Raw genomic sequence first — 16,904 nt, 5'->3', positions numbered from 1 at the left:
CAGTTTTGTGTATCATGGAAAGATAAAAGTAATATCACTATAAATAGTGGAGTAGTGTATGTTTCGAAACATACGTATAACAAAATGAAAACGGTCCCAACTTTGAATCTCCTGCATGAGTGTGTGTATGAGAGAGAGAGAGAGAGAGAGAGAGAGAGAGAGAGAGAGAGAGAGAGAGAGAGAGTAGAGTAGAGTCCATTGAACGATTCCGACTGTATGTGTTTATGAATCGCTATCAAAGTGTGATGATACCATGGGTTCCCGAAAAGATCAGCGTATCCTGCCCCACCAGTGGCATCCGTTACAAACGCATGCAACGGCAAGTCAATTGTCCACATAAAAAAGACCACGGGACATATGGAAATGTCAAAATTGGAAATGGCATGATACCACTTAATTCATAACAAAATTGAAATTTCCTCCATATGTCAACTATGAAACTTTTTGAAAACTTTACTAAACCTGACCAAAAAACGTTAGTTTGATAAAACCCATTTTGGGGGCCACTTGAATTGTCAAATTCTAAAGTTGCTGAAAACTTTGAAATATCGGTATGGCACGTATTACACATGTTTAAATGGCCGACAATCAGCTTTTTTCTTGCTTACACTTGCAAGTTTTGGACTACTGGTTTTTGTTGTTGTTTAACGCCGCACTCAACAATATTCCAGCTATATGACAGCGGTCTGTAAATCGAGCCTGGGCCAGACAATCCGGTGATTGATGTCATGAGTACCGATCCATGCAGTTGCAGTTGGGAAACGATGACATGCATCAACCAAGTTAGCAAGCCTGACCACCCGATCCCGTTAGTTGCCAGCATGGGTTGCTGAAGATCTATTCTAACCCGGATCTTGGACTACTGACATGAGCATATGCATACTGCAGTATTGTTAAAATAAAAGTGAAAATCTAAGTATGGCCAAGACAGTGACCCAAGATTATTTAGGAGATGTGTATTCAATATACAGGTAGGTTCGGTTCCAGATTCAATTTAGCACGGTTAAATCTACAGGTAACCTATCTGAACATTGAAAACACAATATGTTTATCTCCATTCAACCATGGCTAAATAAAACGCGAACTCTTTGGTGTTAGCAAATATATTGAGTGAAGCGACATGAGTTGAGTCCAGTGTTTTGAATGGGTTGTCGATCTGTTTGATGCATCATTGCATAATAGTACATCCCTATACAAAGTAGTAAATATAGAAGATACGGGCGCATGTACATATTATCTTCCTACTAAACTAAACTAATACCTTTTATCTTAATCACTACAAAACCATCTCATCCGCTGCAAGCAGAATATGTATCAACGTAGAAATATTTTTGCAGATACTTGAAAATAGTTATATTTAACTTCATGACGACTGGGGATAATACAGTGACTATTCAACCTAAACTACATGTCGATGAGAGTATTTAGAGTTTAATATGTTCCTAGTCCCTACTGAGTAAATAAGATGCACATGTCACTACGACCGTGTTGGCTCTGGATTGTCCTTTGACGAGCACTTATAATATCTAGTGTATTCAGAATCGATTTGAGAATATGTGAAATCAAATATTCCGTATAAGATTCACAATACTTCAGCTTTAAAGCTACACGTCCATATTTACTATTTCCTAGTAAATGGTTAAACAGCCCCTTGTCATATTATTCCATTTTTCACTTAACTTTGTCTTCCATCGATACTATTTGTTGGTGCTTAATCTGCAGGCGTACTGCAGTATTACACGGATATTTTGAAATGTTCAAATTGTCAAGAAATACACAAGAAACACTGGAGTTTAATAATTTATTTAACTACTTTTATAAAGAAATGTCCTTAATATTCCAAATGTCAACATAACCGTGGGAATGTCGCGCATGAACCTGAATGCAAAACCCAAGTAAATATGGCCATGGCACGAAACAGGTATCAGACATAAATACGTGAGAACATTTAATGTTATTATTTATTTTCTGACAAATTACGCGAATCACCGCGACATAATCGGATACTGTTTGACAGAAACACTAGCTCTCCAAAATCAGAGGCTGTCTTTGTGTATGGTTTGCCCTTGAAATTACGCTATATCATGAACACAAGTACATGGGGTTGTTAGTACGTAAGAGAACCGTGTAGTCAAGGCGATCTTTGAAATGAGATTATAATTCATAATTTTTTTAAATATATAAATATATTCCCAGAAAATTGTATCTCATAATATAGTGCTCATCAGTTTATGATAAAAAACCTTTTACATGAAGACGTAAATATCTGTGTATGTTGTTGTGATAAATGTATTGTTTCCTTGTGTTGAGAGAGTTGACTCATGGACTTCCAACTTCTATTATTCTTTTAGTGCAACACTTCGGTACGGATGCTTGTAATTTTATGAAACAAGTGGTAAACACACTTATTTATACTGTACTGGGTTTAGCATTTAAAATGACAGATGACTATATTTTTAAACATCATGAATAAAATGCATTTATTCATATTAGAGAAACGGCAACTATAAGTTGTCAATAGGAATCCATTCCTCTTGTCAAGGAATTACTGTTTTTTCAAAAATGAGGATTTTACTGGAGTATATTCAATTATTTTACATTTTAGTCAACTCATTAAACTATTAACAAGGCATCATGTTATGCTTCAAATATAATAACATCTGTTAAATGTTTTAGCTCTCAAATTCAAAGCATGCAAATTGTGTGAGTGGTGGGTTCTGCCTGTAGCAGGGCCGGTTACCCTATTCGTTACCCTATTCGGGAATACCTGGTGTCATCAATGATTTTCAGTAATCCATTCATACAATTTCCATCACTATTCTGCCTTTTATACCGAATGGAATGTGTTTTGGCAGCGAATTGAGACTGATTGATTAATGTCTGGCGCTGACCTTTTGAATTTTGAGAGGTATCACATTTCAGACTTTGGACCATAGAATATTCTAGTGGTTTGGCCTTTGTCAGAAACACAACAAAACTTGAGATATAAGAATAGTTTATTTGGTTAGAGCATCACAGGACAATTAACACAACAAAATAAATAAAATCAACAAATAAGTAGTGTAACATTCTTAAATTTGACATAAATCGCAAATATCAATTATGAGTATATTGTGTTTAAATCATGCCATAACAACCTGTAACTGTATATATATATATAACTCATATATATATATATACTACAGGACATAAGCATAGAAAAGCCACCTTGCCCTCCTTTCTGCAATTAGATCCATCACATTAAATAAGAAATGTGTCAGTTTTGATTCACTTTTGAAAACCATTGAGACACAAATGAAAATGAAAACGAAAAGGAGGGTGTCAGAAAGCTACAAGCAAGTTTGGGCATGTCATCTAATAACTACTCCTTTGTTGAGTGTAGATAGTGGTAATAAATTAACATCAACTTACAGCTTGGATACCTAGCTTCATCTTCCAATATATTCATGTAAATTATTTCTAGCTGAACAACAGATTTGTATACATAACATTATGCTCACAGATGTATTTCAAATTTCCAAATTTCAGTTTAACTATGTTTTCACAAGTTGACAATACAGCTAGATATTTGTCACATTGCTGTGATTAAATCAAGCTTATAAACATTTGAATATATTATCTCCCATTGTTACAACAAACTGATTGATAGAAAATAGCATATTTTCAAACTGGTCTCAACAACTGTATCTATAAAGTGATTATATGAGTGCTTCCATAGTTAAGTTTGAGCCATCGGTCAATACGTCACAGGCTTTATATGTACACTCGATGGAGTGAGTGTGTATGGTTATACACCGTTTTTAGATTTATTCCAGCAAAATCATGGTGGGGGACACCAGAAATGGGCTTCACACATTGTACCCATGTGAGGAATCAAACCCGGGTCTTCGGGTAGACGAGAACACTCGATGGAGGAAAGTGGTGTGTACAAAACCTGTCACGTATTGATGATGAGTATAGTTTCACTATACAACCTCTCACCACTGATGGTTTTGCTTCTGACAATTAAACATGTCCTTCATATCTAAACACTTTGGCTGTAATCATTCCCCAAAGCATTCTACTCAGGTCAAGACCACAAACTTTTTTAATTTATCTTAAAACATACAGAGAACCTACAATAATTAGACGGCAAAATTTAATAATTAATTTGTTGTGGACTTCTGATTATACCTTACCAAGCTACCATAGTTGACAGACCAGTGGAAAGAAATGGCACAAAGACATAATACAAGTTACTTGATTGAAAACTAAACATTCCAAATATCTGGTCTAACTAGTGCGTATATGCATGTAAAAATATAATCTGCATTACATTAAAATACATGTATGACTAAATATCACAATGTCAATTAACCGCATTTGAATTTGAATCACTTAAAACACTAAAAAATGACACAGGAGCATAAGTTTTGAAATATTTTTCAAAATGAAACTTTCTATGGAGAATGTATCTGATTAACAGCATCAATAAATACTCATTCACTTTATAAATATCAATGTACACAAAGTAACTATGTACACAATTCTTGGAATCAAATCACAGGCATATATTCAATACAGTAGCCATTATTTATAGCTGGCCAGAACCCTGAAGACAACTTCACTGAATGTGTTGAGATGACTCAATAAATTGTGTATAGTTTCATCAGCATTCGTGGTACATGTCTGCACCTTCTATTTATGGAGATTAGAAGTAATTTTGATTAAAAATACTGTTTCAGATTTGTGATTTGATCTAAACAATTGTGATATTTGATCAGGATGGATTTAGTATTTGAAAAAGTGTACGTCACTATAACCTTACTTACAGTCCAAAGTAAATATTCATGTGGCACAAGTGCTAAATATTAGTGTCTGAGACAAATATAGCACACAATGAAGTGTCTTACATTACCAAATGCGACTGCACTATGAAAAAAGGTATATAGTTATCAATGTGTTACAGTACGTGTGTCTCTAATTAAAGAAAAGTACCAGATGCTTTGCAAATCTTTTCTGACACTAAAAGCGTCATGGATGTCTTTCAATTGATGAATGTGTTGTGTGTTACTGGTAATCCTGATGCATGTCTCACTAAGGATTCCAATGTGTCATGTGTCTGTTACTAAGGCCCCCAGTGTGTCATGTGTCTGTTACTGAAGATCCGACTGTGTCATGATTTTGTTACTGAAGATCCGACTGTGTCATGTGTCTGTGACAGAAGATTCGACTGTGTCATGTGTCCGTGACAGAAGATCCCACTGTGTCATGTGTCTGTTACTGAAGTTCCAACTGTGTCATGTGTCTGTTACTGAAGTTCCAACTGTGTCATGTGTCCGTGACAGAAGATCCCACTGTGTCATGTGTCCGTGACAGAAGATGCCACTGTGTCATGTGTCTGTTACTGAAGATCCCACTGTGTCATTTGTCTGTTACTGAAGATCCCACTGTGTCATGTGTCTGTTACTAGGGTCCAAATGTGTCTAGTGTAAGTAACTCGGGCTCTAATGGTTACTGGGTATGTGTCTGTTACTAGGGGTCCAAATGTGTCAAATGTCTATTGCTATAAGGATCAAATGTGTCAAGTGTCCACTTTAAGTGTCCTTATGGTAAGTCAAAAAGTGTCTGTTACTAGGGGTCCAAATGTGTCAAGGATCTGTTACCAGGGTTCTATTGTGCCTGCCACATACAGTCAGTGTGCGTTATGTGTCTGGAATGTCAAGGCACAGTGGACTGCTATACATGACAGGAGATTCAACATATACAATATCACAGTCAGTACATAGTTCCAAGAGAACTAAACCTCCCACAATGACACAACATCCTTGCGATGATCAGGTGTCTGTACGTGCCATCACTGTGTGCTTACTGAATGAGGGGGGCGGGGGGATTAGGTGTGAAGGGTCAATACAAATATATAACCATGACCTAAGCAGTTTTAGTTGTGATCATGCACATTTGATGCACAAGTCAAGGATGATGAAAGGATTTAACAGAAATGGTACACACAGTATTAACCATTTAAAATCAAGGACAGTGATTGGAATAGTTACAGCAACTTAATAAGACTACAGGCACTTAACAGCCATCAGATCTAGCACTGTCTCCGAGGTAGGAAACATACCTGAAAACATGTACTACTCAAAACAAGTTAAACAACACCCATTTTTCATGACATATTACCTATAGTCATATTAAAAAATCCAGACTTCTTTAACTTCTTTTGAGTAGTATATTTAACAAACTACTGACATGTATGTTGAATGTGAGTCAGACTTCTGATTGTCATATCATCCAAATTCCATTGACAAAAATGTAAACGAGAAACTGTAAACATGTGATAAGTGAAGGTCTGTTAGAACTTCAATTAGTGAGACAATACCTTTTCCAATACCCTTTTAAGAGATTTGTTAATACAGGCTACAATATACATTTGTTAGAGTTAGTAATATATATTTATACATCAGGGTTTGCTTTAGCCATTTTATATTTTACAATAAACAAATATTTTTCTTGTTATATACTCTTATATATTGCAAGTTCCTATTGGCCATTTTTTACACCCTGGTAGATAGAAGCTCTTGAAAAACTCTGTACTCATGGAATTGGTAAAATAAATACTTGCAACAGAACTGTGAAGAACCACAAAAGGGCTGGAATCTTGGCATGTTTCACATACTATTTGAATTATCTTATTTAAAAGAAAATACATAGGTATAAGCACGTGGATGAAGCTTGAGAAACTATAATTGAATAGAAATGTTGCAGTGCAGTGTTTGACTTAAGATGGAAGTGATGGATGATGAGATTCTGTGGGTTAAACATACGTGAAAGCTGTGATCATATTTATGTGGGATTTATATTCTCACAAATGTGCACAAAATGAACTTCCTCAATCATAATGCATCAAGTTGGTAGGGCTGCTACTTGTGGAGAACATGCTGATTAAACCTTATAAGATTTTTCTATTAATTTTATTACCTTAAATACTAGTAATATTATTGCTTGCATTTCTTGGTTAATATGCCAATAGGTAAGGGGCACAATAAAACAGCAGTCATTTTAAAATTGTGTGAGGGTTGTTCCTAAAACAAGAACAATAAATACTGGGAATGAAAGGGTAGAGCAGTATATCACCATTTCACATACTTGTAGCATCCCTTAAAAAACCTGCATGAAATTACACACACATCTTTTGAATAATGGTTGAAGATAACAATGGACGGAGTTATGCATGATAAATAGTTTGTGTAAATATGATAATAGTATATGTGGACGGAGTACTTGCATCCTCATCACAGTGATGCATCCAGCAGTATCATACTGACTTACAGGACTTGCCTATGGCAAGAACATAATACAAGAACAAGAACAACATAAGGCCACATTATTCAACCCAAACCTTGTCTACTGAGCAGATTTCAGTGAATAAAAATTGACAGGTCTAATTCAGTGAATCTTGTACTAAGTCAGTTAAAATCACATCGCATCAGCAGTATTGTAATAATATAGCAACAGTTTATAACGTGAACAATTTCATTTTGTGTCAGCTTATACTCAATAACGAGATAGTCAACATCAAATGCATGTCTTATCATCTATACTCGTATAGCTTGTGCAGTAAACGTATGGCTAGGATGCATCACTGCTTTTCAATCTGGACATATTTAGACTTAAGTTTTTTCTTCTTCTCCCTGGGTTCTGGTAGGAAATTAAGGCAGACGACCCCAGAGATAAGAATAAGAGACAGTTTAACAAGTTTCATGGTTTTCCTATCTACCAGGTGGGTTCGTTTCCCTGGTCGCCTTTGCTGGGACCAGGAGATTTGCGACTCTTGGGTGTGGCTGGCTTGCTTCTAGGTGTGGGTGGTTTGCTTCTAGGTGTGGGAGATTCACTATTAGGCTTCTTGCGTCGCGATGACTTCCTCCATTTAAGGTACATGATGCGTGACTTCCAGGTAAGCCAACTGAAGTGGAGAAATATCAGATTTTACCTCCATTTCAAAAACACCTTGCAGTCAGTCATTTATCAATGGTTATTGTTATTGTGCATCTTGTCATTCCAAGAATTTCAAATCTGAATGCTTTTGAACAAATATTTCTATACATATAATAAAAGTAATTTAATATCCTCAATACCTCATGGATTGCCATAAATTAGGTTTCTCCATCACCTCTGCATGAATTCATACATCCTCTGTGTAGTATGGTAGTTATGTCTATGTTTAGTAAGCTGCTGAGGCTGTTTATAACTCAAGGACATCCAATAATCCCTATATTCTCTGAACATTGTGAAAACCCATGTATAGGCCATGTATAGAACTGGCATCACTAGGGTTATGGCACATGTTGTCAAGCAAGAAACATTGCTGTTTATGCTATGGAAGCAGAACACTCATTGGTCTGAGGACTTCCTGGCTTCCCTGCCACTGGAACCAGGCCTTCGCTTGATTTTTAACAATAGTAACTGCTCTGCAAAACGTCCCTATATTCATGGGTGATGGAGGAACGTACTTTATCCAAGACCATGAAGTACTGACAATGGTAATTTAAGAGCTGTCCTGGTTTCTCTACTCACACTGAGAAAACCAAACAGGCATTTCCCTGACACTATATATAGCAGAACCTAAATCACTGTAATAAGTTGAACATATTGTATCATTATAAGGATATTTTTATATGAATAATTCAAATAATAATCATAATAATTAATTCAAATGGGTTTCTGAAAAAGACATCCCTGTGCAGCTGTTTAAGGGAGATAAAACAGCAGACATGCAGTGCAATAACAACAGAACATTAATCCTCCAATCTTCTGTGGTTATATTACCCCAGACTGCTACTTATTTCCTAGGTAAGCTAGGATATGCTGGCTTTACTTTTAGAGAGAGTCAGGTTTCATTTCATCTGTTATAACCTCCTTTCTTCACATATTCTTTCCTCTCTTGTGGGAGAGAGAGTCAGGAAGTAGGAATGGGTATTGGATGTTTAAAGTGTATCACAATATTTTATGATGCACATGGCCGCATTGCGATGTGTAAATTTTGAATTCAGAAGCAATTTGAAACATCAATGTAGGAACTGAAGTTCTTAACTGGAACAAAACAAGATGCTAGTACAGCATAATGTTTACTCATTCGATAAATACACATGGATGCATGCTCGCTTGGGGCAGTGATGACTTTGTGTTACACCACTGCCACAGACGAACTCCAGAATATGAACTTGCATTTGGAATTATGGAACATTTCACATGTAATTGGCAAGTATTACAGTGTATCACATAAACACATGATACAAATCGCTATACCGAGCATTAAAAAAATGATGTTGTGCTACGTATCGTGGAAAGAAAGAACCTCAAATTGACGATATACTGGTAATACTCTGCAGCCTTATCTGGAAGAGTTATCAAAATGGTATTTTATGTTGAAATCCATGTTGTTTGCAAACCGGACATCTACTTCATCACGCAATTTTGATTAGACTATGCATAGACTCATTAGTCCAGCCAAAATGAAACCCCGGAATTCCAGCCTAGTTCGGCAAGGGTGGAAACTGGACCTATAGTCAGTTAACGCCCTTGCCTCGGGAAGACAGTAGTACGCATGTATTGGTAAGATGCTGTCAAGGATCATACTTGGGATGAATCTAGAATCTGAACCAAGGATCTGCAGATCCTGCCAACAGACGGCAACTTATGGTGCTCCAGTACATGGGGCCCCTCCTCTCTTGACACGTGTCTTGTAAACTTCAAATCTATATGAAACTAGGTAATTATTGTCTTTGATAGTAATCTGAATATGAATATGAAGTCTCTATATTCTGCACCAATAACATCATGTTGACATAGGATACTTCGATAGATGAGTATTGAGTCTTTGAATGGCATTAGAAGTCATACACATAAAGAAGAGAATTTATGGATGTCAACTTCTTTATTATGAGAACACGTTTCGGAGTATATTTTTACTTCTTCATCAGGTATATATACTCCAAAGTCCGAAGGCATATACTCTGAAAAGTTGTGTTCCTCATAATAGAGAAGTTGACATCCATAAATTCTCTTCCTTGGATGAGTATTGGTTGAGAAAGTGCAATATTCTGATAATCTGATGAACTACTCTAGGTAAAGATGAATATCAAGGGTGCTGACAATACATCAACAGAACACAGAACACTCAAGTGCTCACAGAGAAAATCTTGTAAAACATATTGTGTACATTTAAATAATAATAAATCAAATATTGTTTTAATCTATATAATAATTGATTGTAACTAAAAGCAGTTTATTAAAGTGATTCAGTGAGATCAATTAAAATGAGAAATGAATTGATGTTAACCAACATATCCTTTGCATGTCTACAAATAAACATGTCTACAAGAAAAGATTCAATTATTAGTTGGGAACTTGGGAGTCATAAATCTTGCAACTAGTTAAACTCATGTACAGGTTAGTCATTGATCAGACCAATCTGTACAGAAAACACTGAATAATTGCCAAAATAAATTATCATGACCTTGGGACAAGGTATTTAAATACCATACCACTTTCTCCTACATTTTCTTGAGCAAAAGGGGGCCATTACAGAATACAGAAAGTCAGCAATTCAGTATATCACCAATATAAACATAATTTCATATGTCTTTACTGGTTCTGTTTAAATTTGGAGTAAGTTTGATTTTTGATGTTTCCAAGAAAGAATTACATGCAGTGATTATATTTCATCGTAATTCATGACAGGAAGCACATGTACTGTCTTATGTAAATGTTGGTAGGATCCCCACTGTGGGTACTACTATCCTGACAACAAACCATAGATGTAGTCAGACAGCGATCAGCTCAGGTGTGCATGTGGTGCAGTCAGTGACAGATTGTAAGAAACATAAACAGTTCAACTAAAGAACAATGTGATGTTGTGAAAGAATATAATTCTGAAATTCAAAGATAATTTCACTTAGAAAACAAGAAATGTGTAATATAGTTAGTGATAAAGAAAATAGCATGAGTCAGGTAGCCCTGGCTCTGGTGTCATCAGACGTATCTTACAAATACCTGAAATAGCTTGTGCATGGGTGGGGAAAGTGTGTCCCTTTATTTGAACACCTATTTTGTGTGAGAAATTGTTTGTTGTTCTATCATTATTTCAGATACAGAACCAGTAAATGACACCACTACCTACACTAAGAAGTATAGATAGTCTACAGCTACACTCAGAGGGCATGGCATGTCAGGGATTCCTCATACACACTGTAGACAATATTAGACATATTTTTATTCATAAAAAACTATGGCAATTCATTTTGACTGAAGTAAGAATTCTTTTTCTTATGTTTTCTTTTTATCTGAATCTACAACTTAAATGATGCTGTTGAATAAAATATGCAACTTTCTGATGGCTGAATTTGACATTTGACAATCCCACTAGGGAATGTCTGGTAATGGGCTGGGCTGTCCAACAGACAAAGAATAAAATTTTGTTTTATGCCACAGTCAGCAATATTCAAGCTACATCAAATAATTGAACCTTGTTCAGACAAACCAGTAGTTGACATCATGAGCATTGGCCATGGCAGCTGGGGTGTACAATGACACACAATCAGCCAGGTCACACAATATAACCATCTGATCCACATCAGGCAGCTCTTGCGAAGTCAGAACGGAATTACAGATTGTTCAACAGTTAAAAAACACCCACCCAAAATCTGCTATTGTATCACATACTGGCTAAATGTATTTAACATTAACTTGAAACATTTTCCCAAAAAGAACATGTTTGTGCTAGAGACATAGATCCTGGAGACACGAGACGATGTGGACAGCTTGACACAGCACAGTACAATACAAACACATACCTGCCATGAGGCACAATAATCTACTTACATCACCTATAATAACAATACAAGAACATCACATTGACATGTGCACTATAAGAACAATGGCCGGGCTAAAATCTCATAGTAAGAGCATTTGCTAGACTTTCTCCTGTTGCCATGGATTAGTTGGAGAAATGGGAAGCTAGTGATGGAGTGTTACCTGCTATTTCTCGGCGCCATCACTGTTTGTGAATAAAACAGGAAAATATTAGGTCTTGGATTCTTCAATGCCATCAGACCATAAGATAAAACAGCCTTATTGCCCATCAATAATGGTTTTCAATAAATATTTTCTGATTTTTTTTTGATTGATTTATTGATTTCATTGAACACTTTTAAGTGCAGTTTGTTAATCTTTCTGAAAACTTAAGTGATCTAGTGCTTAATTTAATGTAAACAAAACATGACCATAATTGATTGAGTCTTCACTTGGTAATCCGTTCCTTTCAGCATTTTCATTATTGTGGGAAACAGTTCTATTAATGTATATGTTCGATTAACATGTTTAACATGAACATACCGGATTGTTTCACAATACAGATGGGGACGCATGACAAATACATCCGACAAACATGAATTGTGTTATCAATATTAGTACTAGTGGGCTTGTTACGTCAACATGGGAGGAATAAAACAGGGCTACATGGTGATCAGGCAAAAACTTCGGACAATTCTACATTGTTCGAAAAAAAATTAATTCAAAATGACAATAATTGCCAAGTAACACTTCTAAACCAAATATAAAGTCATTCAACTGTAAACAAGAATTCTCTTTCATGCTGACACGGAAAGGAAAGGAAGTTTTGGCATCCAAATGTGAAGTGACAAAAGGAAACATGCAGGATTGATGAATCTGGACAGTTTATATCATTTGGGGTAATATACCAGGAAAGATATACCTTTTATGAAAAACATTATTAATAAATTTATAATTATGAATTACAGGGGGGTTAATTGCTGTAAAAATAAACTACAAAATTGTTAGCAATAAATTGTTAGTACTAATACACTTCTATGAGATCCTATCTGCTTCTCTGGCTACATGGTATATTAAGGGGGGAGTCATCAGCTACAAGACCTCACCTATAGGCATTGCGCACCCCCCATTTGTTGACATCGCTGTCGTTTCCTTTACCATCCCCCTTGATAAACTGTTTTGGGGGTCGGTTACGCAGGAGGGGCTGGACGTCGGCGCGGAGCTGAGAGACTTCATCTTGAAGTTCCTTCACCTCTTCTACTCGCTGTAGTATCACAGGAAATAGTGGTTAATGGGGGGTTAATATGACATTAACCTCATCAGGGGTTGTATGGGATGATAAAGGGTTGTTAGTGGTGCAAAACTGGTTAGAATATGGCTTAAGTACAATATAGAACTAAGATTATCATGAATACCATACTTTAGAACAGGCTTCAATAGTCTTATAACTTAGATTTTTACAACTTTGAATATCCATCAGCACTCCAGCACATTTTTACATCAATATAGCCATATTCTAACCACACAAACATGAGGTTAGCAAAATTGAATAGTATGAACATTTAAAGTGGATTAGATGAACAGGTTCAATTCTGAAACAAAACAGCAGGGAAATTAGTGAAAACCAAACATATAATTTTCCATTAGTTGAGAACTGCAATCACTTGTTAAGGGTAACAAGCCAATGATGCCATGTGTTGTGTTAGTCCAGTGCCTCTGTACCTGCAGCTGCATCAGATGTGTTCCTGACTCAGATATCCTGTAGGGAATCTCTCCTTTGCCGTGAACTTCCCCCTGCTGCCTGTTGTCTGGATCCTTCATCATCACCTCCCTGTCCAGAGTTTCTTCTGCTTTTAGGAGTCCTTGCATGACCTTCTGATGGACGTCTGCTAGGATTTCTGTTGTTTGTGAAGGACCCAGTTTGACTAGCAGCAGATGGAGCTCTTGTCTTTTCCCCAGGCCCATCTTGGGCCATCTGTGATCCAGCCCTGTCTTCTGTCCCACCCCAGTCATCTGTTCCACCTGTACCACCATCTTCTCCTTGAGGGCCACCAGGAGCCCCTCTGGTTGTATCTGCATCATCTTTGTCTCCATCCTCTACATCAGATTTGTTGAGGTATGCATGTAACACACTGTTGTTTCTGCTCCCAAGGGAATTTGTTTGCCCAGCAGCATCTGAATGCACTCTGCTTATGACATGACTTCTCTCACTGTTTGTGTTTGGTTTTGTAACATCTTCATCTTCTTCATCAACATGTTGCTGTGTGAGTGCCCAGCTCTTTCCAGTGATCTCCTCTTCCAAGTCTGTCTTCATTAAAACATCAAAACCTGGGACACTCTGTACTGTGGACCGTGAGTGCTCAATCTCAGGGTGCCACCGGATGCTTGGGTTATTAGCTAATACTGTTTTTATCTCAGATATTTGTGATTGCAGTTCTTCTAAACCTGACATTCTCTGAAAGGCAGAGGTATTAGGATGACTCAAATGTGAAATCCACCAAACAGTCTCCTGATCAGTACTATCAAAACATCCAGCCTAAAAGTAAAATCCCCAGCTCAAACCAAACCTTGTATAAGGTGTGGAGTGCATCTCGATAAATATCAGCAAATAATTTCAGGTGCATTAGTTTCAAATAATTAAACCTATTTCGGCATTACAATGCAGGACTTATTTATTCCCATTGCCAAATGTGAAAGTAGTTTTGAGGCATTTCCATACTTTGATATTATTGGATCTTTATAAGCACAAAGGTCTGAGAAATTTTGAATTTTTTCTTCAAAAGCATATATGCAAAACAGCAATTTCAAAATATCTTTAGGATTTGGTAAATGAATACAGGGAAAGGTGACCTGGTGAGTGAGTTGGGTTTAGCGCCGCTTTTAACAGTATTCCAGTTATATCACGGTGTGTCAGCTTAATGTGGGAGGAAAGCCCAAAGTGATGCAGGTCTCAGACGTTTACCACTTCGGTGAAACCCACGAGCACGGGTATGGTGCTGACAAACCTAGAAGCATTATCGGGGCGAACCGGGATTCGAACCCACAATCAAAGGTTTCTGGCGTGCCCAAGGGACGCAACTCTGCGCAGCAAATTGCGGCGCCTTAGATGACTGGGCCACCCGTGCCCCCGAAAGGTGACCTGGTCACCCACTGCTTACCAACACTGACATGTATCTAACAATACCACATATTCCCTGTATGCCTGCTGAGGTGCAGTGACTTACCAGCTTCTGTTCTGACTGGATCTTCATGCCCAGCACTGTCTTTACTGTCTGGATGGACTCAGCCAACTTGCGGACACTCTGCTGTATCTGCCAACACAAACATGCACAGTGCCTCACAACTCATGGATGCTCACCAACTTTACGTCTTTTGTCAAATTTGTCTATGAAAGATAATTATTTCTCTGCCTTTAAGATAGGATCAGTATTGCCATAACTATAAGGTATGCATTAATTAGTGAGTGAGTGTATGATTTTAGTTTGAAGGCATGTCATTTAAAGTGATAAAATATTGTAATACAAACATGGATTCTAAAATAAGACATTGAATGATGGTCTTCTCAGTAGTCCTGTCAGTGTTACGTTGATTATGATATAATGCATCTTCCCCAGGCAAGGGAGTTAACTGTAACTATATACATCCAGTTTCCACCCTTGGCGATCAAGGCTGGAATTTTGTGGCTTGATTGTAACGCCACCAGTGGCTATTATGAGTTATGTCCCTTCTATGACCCTCCTACTGAGCAATCAGATTCCACTTATCATATTACTTGCACTGGCTTCAAACAAAATCGAGGCACATAGTCAAAATGATCAGAGCGATAATCAATAGGTCTCTCCCCGCGAAGTGCATCAAATTACTTGAGCACCATGGGCAAAGAAAGGAAATGATTTAGAAAATATCTGTCCACACCAAGTTGAGAAATACTGCAATCAACCGAAATCTGCTGTTGAAAAGTGTTGGAGGATAATGAGACATCTAGCATTTTATGAAGTCATTTTCAAAATATAGGCAATATACAGGCACTGGCAATGTAGAATAAACTACATAATTATCCTTATGCAGAGTTTTGACAATGCTATAACTCTGTCCCTTTTGTTATTATCTTCATCATCCAATATTCCATAACACATCAAAGTGGTCTGGCTTTATAAGTAATTTCAAGTAATACCTTATTGTAGCATTTCATATATTTTTGATACATTTGCATCATTGTTATGTCATGCATTATTATAATATATATTATGTTTTGTCCTGGCAAATGTACATTAATCACATACTGAACACACAGGTAAAAAGACTGGACAACACACATGGTTACATGTAGCATTCAGTCCAATAACAATGTAACAGGAACGGTCTACTGTATAGACATACAGCTTCACCACATGAGGTGACAGGCAGGCAATGGTGGGTCATGATCAGAAGAGCTTCAGCATGACAAAATACAGGCATTGGCTATTGGGAGTTCCCAAAACGTAAACCTCAGTAGGGTGTAAACTTTTTACTTCAAACAGGATAACATTCAAGTTTGCCTGTGTCACATGTTCCTAATATAATCTCCAGTGGGGACTCCAGTAAAGCGGGGACGGGTAATTCAGGTACTCGGGTCGGGTGGGTCCTGAGTAGGACCGGGGTACCCTCATGACTACCCGCACCTGTGGTTAGTCACTTGAAATACTGTTTAATGACATTAACAATAAAACTCAATGGTTACACTATAAGTATAGCTAATGTTCACATTTCTTTCTCACTATGCAGGCATTCGTTCTGACTTTTATATGTTTGAGTAAGGATAAAGGTCTATCAACTGCAGAGTATACATGATCAGATTGTTTTATACGTGTATCTAAAAAGTTTTGCCAGGGCTGCGGTAAAACAATTCCCATTCAGACATTTTGTACCCAACTCTTGAGACCTAGAGCGGGTATCCGTTTAGGGCCGGGTAATAGGGTGTCTGTTACCTGGGTAGTAAATTTTGACTCGTCCCAGCCCTTGACTCCGGGTTAGAATGGGTCCCCAGAAAGCTATGCTGGTCGAAAGAGGTGAACAAATGAGGGTGGTCA

General features: G+C 37.2%; 1 protein-coding gene across 17 annotated transcripts in view; it reads right to left on the bottom strand.

Annotated features, from left to right (window-relative positions):
- Window positions 1-2,978: 2,978 nt before the first annotated feature.
- Window positions 2,979-16,904, bottom strand: part of LOC124139184 (coiled-coil domain-containing protein 154-like) — an 85,562-nt gene continuing 71,636 nt past the window's right edge. For 9 of the 17 annotated variants that reach the window (XM_048402703.1, XM_048402699.1, XM_046506200.2 and 6 more), the window contains 2 exons: window positions 15,060-15,146; window positions 13,558-14,290 (listed from right to left, as the gene is read on the bottom strand). In XM_048402703.1, coding sequence (XP_048258660.1) covers window positions 13,586-14,290; window positions 15,060-15,146 — 792 coding nt within the window. In that variant the 3' untranslated portion in view covers window positions 13,558-13,585. Of the gene's footprint in view, window positions 7,949-11,865; window positions 11,871-12,018; window positions 12,041-12,936; window positions 13,100-13,557; window positions 14,291-15,059; window positions 15,147-16,904 lie in introns of those variants that run through there. The other 8 variants (XM_046506204.2, XM_046506205.2, XM_046506206.2 and 5 more) reach the window with 5 other exon arrangements.

Source organism: Haliotis rufescens, unplaced genomic scaffold (genome assembly GCF_023055435.1).
Source record: "Haliotis rufescens isolate VD_foot unplaced genomic scaffold, xgHalRufe1.0.p SCAF_28, whole genome shotgun sequence".
Classification (NCBI taxonomy): Eukaryota; Metazoa; Mollusca; class Gastropoda; order Lepetellida; family Haliotidae; genus Haliotis; species Haliotis rufescens.
The sequence above is the reverse complement of the archived record's forward strand: the minus strand, read 5'-3'. Positions and strand labels throughout refer to the sequence as shown.